At 41.7% G+C, this 952-nt stretch overlaps 1 protein-coding gene across 1 annotated transcript; it reads right to left on the bottom strand.

The window, feature by feature from the left end:
- Nucleotides 1-478: 478 nt before the first annotated feature.
- Nucleotides 479-946, bottom strand: LOC122190726 (olfactory receptor 14J1-like; the record flags this gene model as incomplete). Its single annotated transcript, XM_042890817.1, has 1 exon — nucleotides 479-946. A coding segment is annotated over one exon (468 nt), but the record flags the coding sequence as incomplete, so codon positions are not given.
- Nucleotides 947-952: the final 6 nt, after the last annotated feature.

The following is a 952-nucleotide window of genomic DNA, read 5'->3' as shown; positions in this document are numbered from 1 at the left end:
TTCTCTTCACAATCACACCTTATTTGTGTCATTGCTTGTTGGCAGAACACACAGGTTTTGCATAAAGATTGTCAAGAGGGAAGTACAGGCAGAATAAAATTTCATCAAAAATCTCTGCTGCACACCTTGAGACCTCAGTAAGAATCACAACTGCTGCCATCTGACCAGACTGCTGTGTTAGCTACAGAAAAACAATCTTAAATATCCCATTAGTTTTATGGTTTTGTCCCTCTTCTTCTTCTTCCTCTCATTTTTGTTTGTTTGTTTGTTTTTTAATGAATACTGTAAGAAAAAATATTTGAAATGGAAATGTTTTGTTATTTATATACTAACAATATGGCCTGCCTTATGAGAATCATAGAATCATAAAACAGAATGGTTGGGTTGGAAGGGACACCAAGGATCACCAAACTACACTTAATGAAAACACAAACAAAAAAAAGACACTTTGACTCTGTTAAAATCTGCATTACAAGTCCTATGTAGATAAAGATGGGCAGTTCATTGCTTCTGAAACACATCTGGTCATCAGTTTCCAGAGAGCATCTTTGATGTCCTGGTTCCTCATGCTGTAGATCAGGGGGTTCACTGCTGGAGACACCACCGAGTACAGAAATGACACCACCAGATCCAGGGATGGGGAGGAAATGGAGGGCAGCTTCAGGTAGGCAAACATGCCAGTGCTAAGAAACAGGGAGACCACGGCCAGGTGTGGGAGGCATGTGGAGAAGGCTTTGTGTCGTCCCTGCTCAGAGGCCATCCTCAGCACGGCCCTGAAGACATTCACATAGGAAAACACAATGAAGGTGAAGCACCCAAATAAGATTACAACACTAAGTACAATAAGCCCAACTTCAATGAGGTAAAAGTTTGAGCAGGAGAGCTTGAGGATCTGGGGGATTTCACAGAAGAATTGATCCACAGCATTGCCTTGGCAGAGAGGCAGTGAAAA

This window comes from Lagopus leucura, unplaced genomic scaffold (assembly GCF_019238085.1).
Source record: "Lagopus leucura isolate 7727_CA_CO unplaced genomic scaffold, USGS_WTPT01 33944-0_obj-0_obj, whole genome shotgun sequence".
Classification (NCBI taxonomy): Eukaryota; Metazoa; Chordata; class Aves; order Galliformes; family Phasianidae; genus Lagopus; species Lagopus leucura.
Note: the sequence above shows the minus strand (reverse complement) of the source record. Positions and strands in the feature narration are given on the sequence as shown.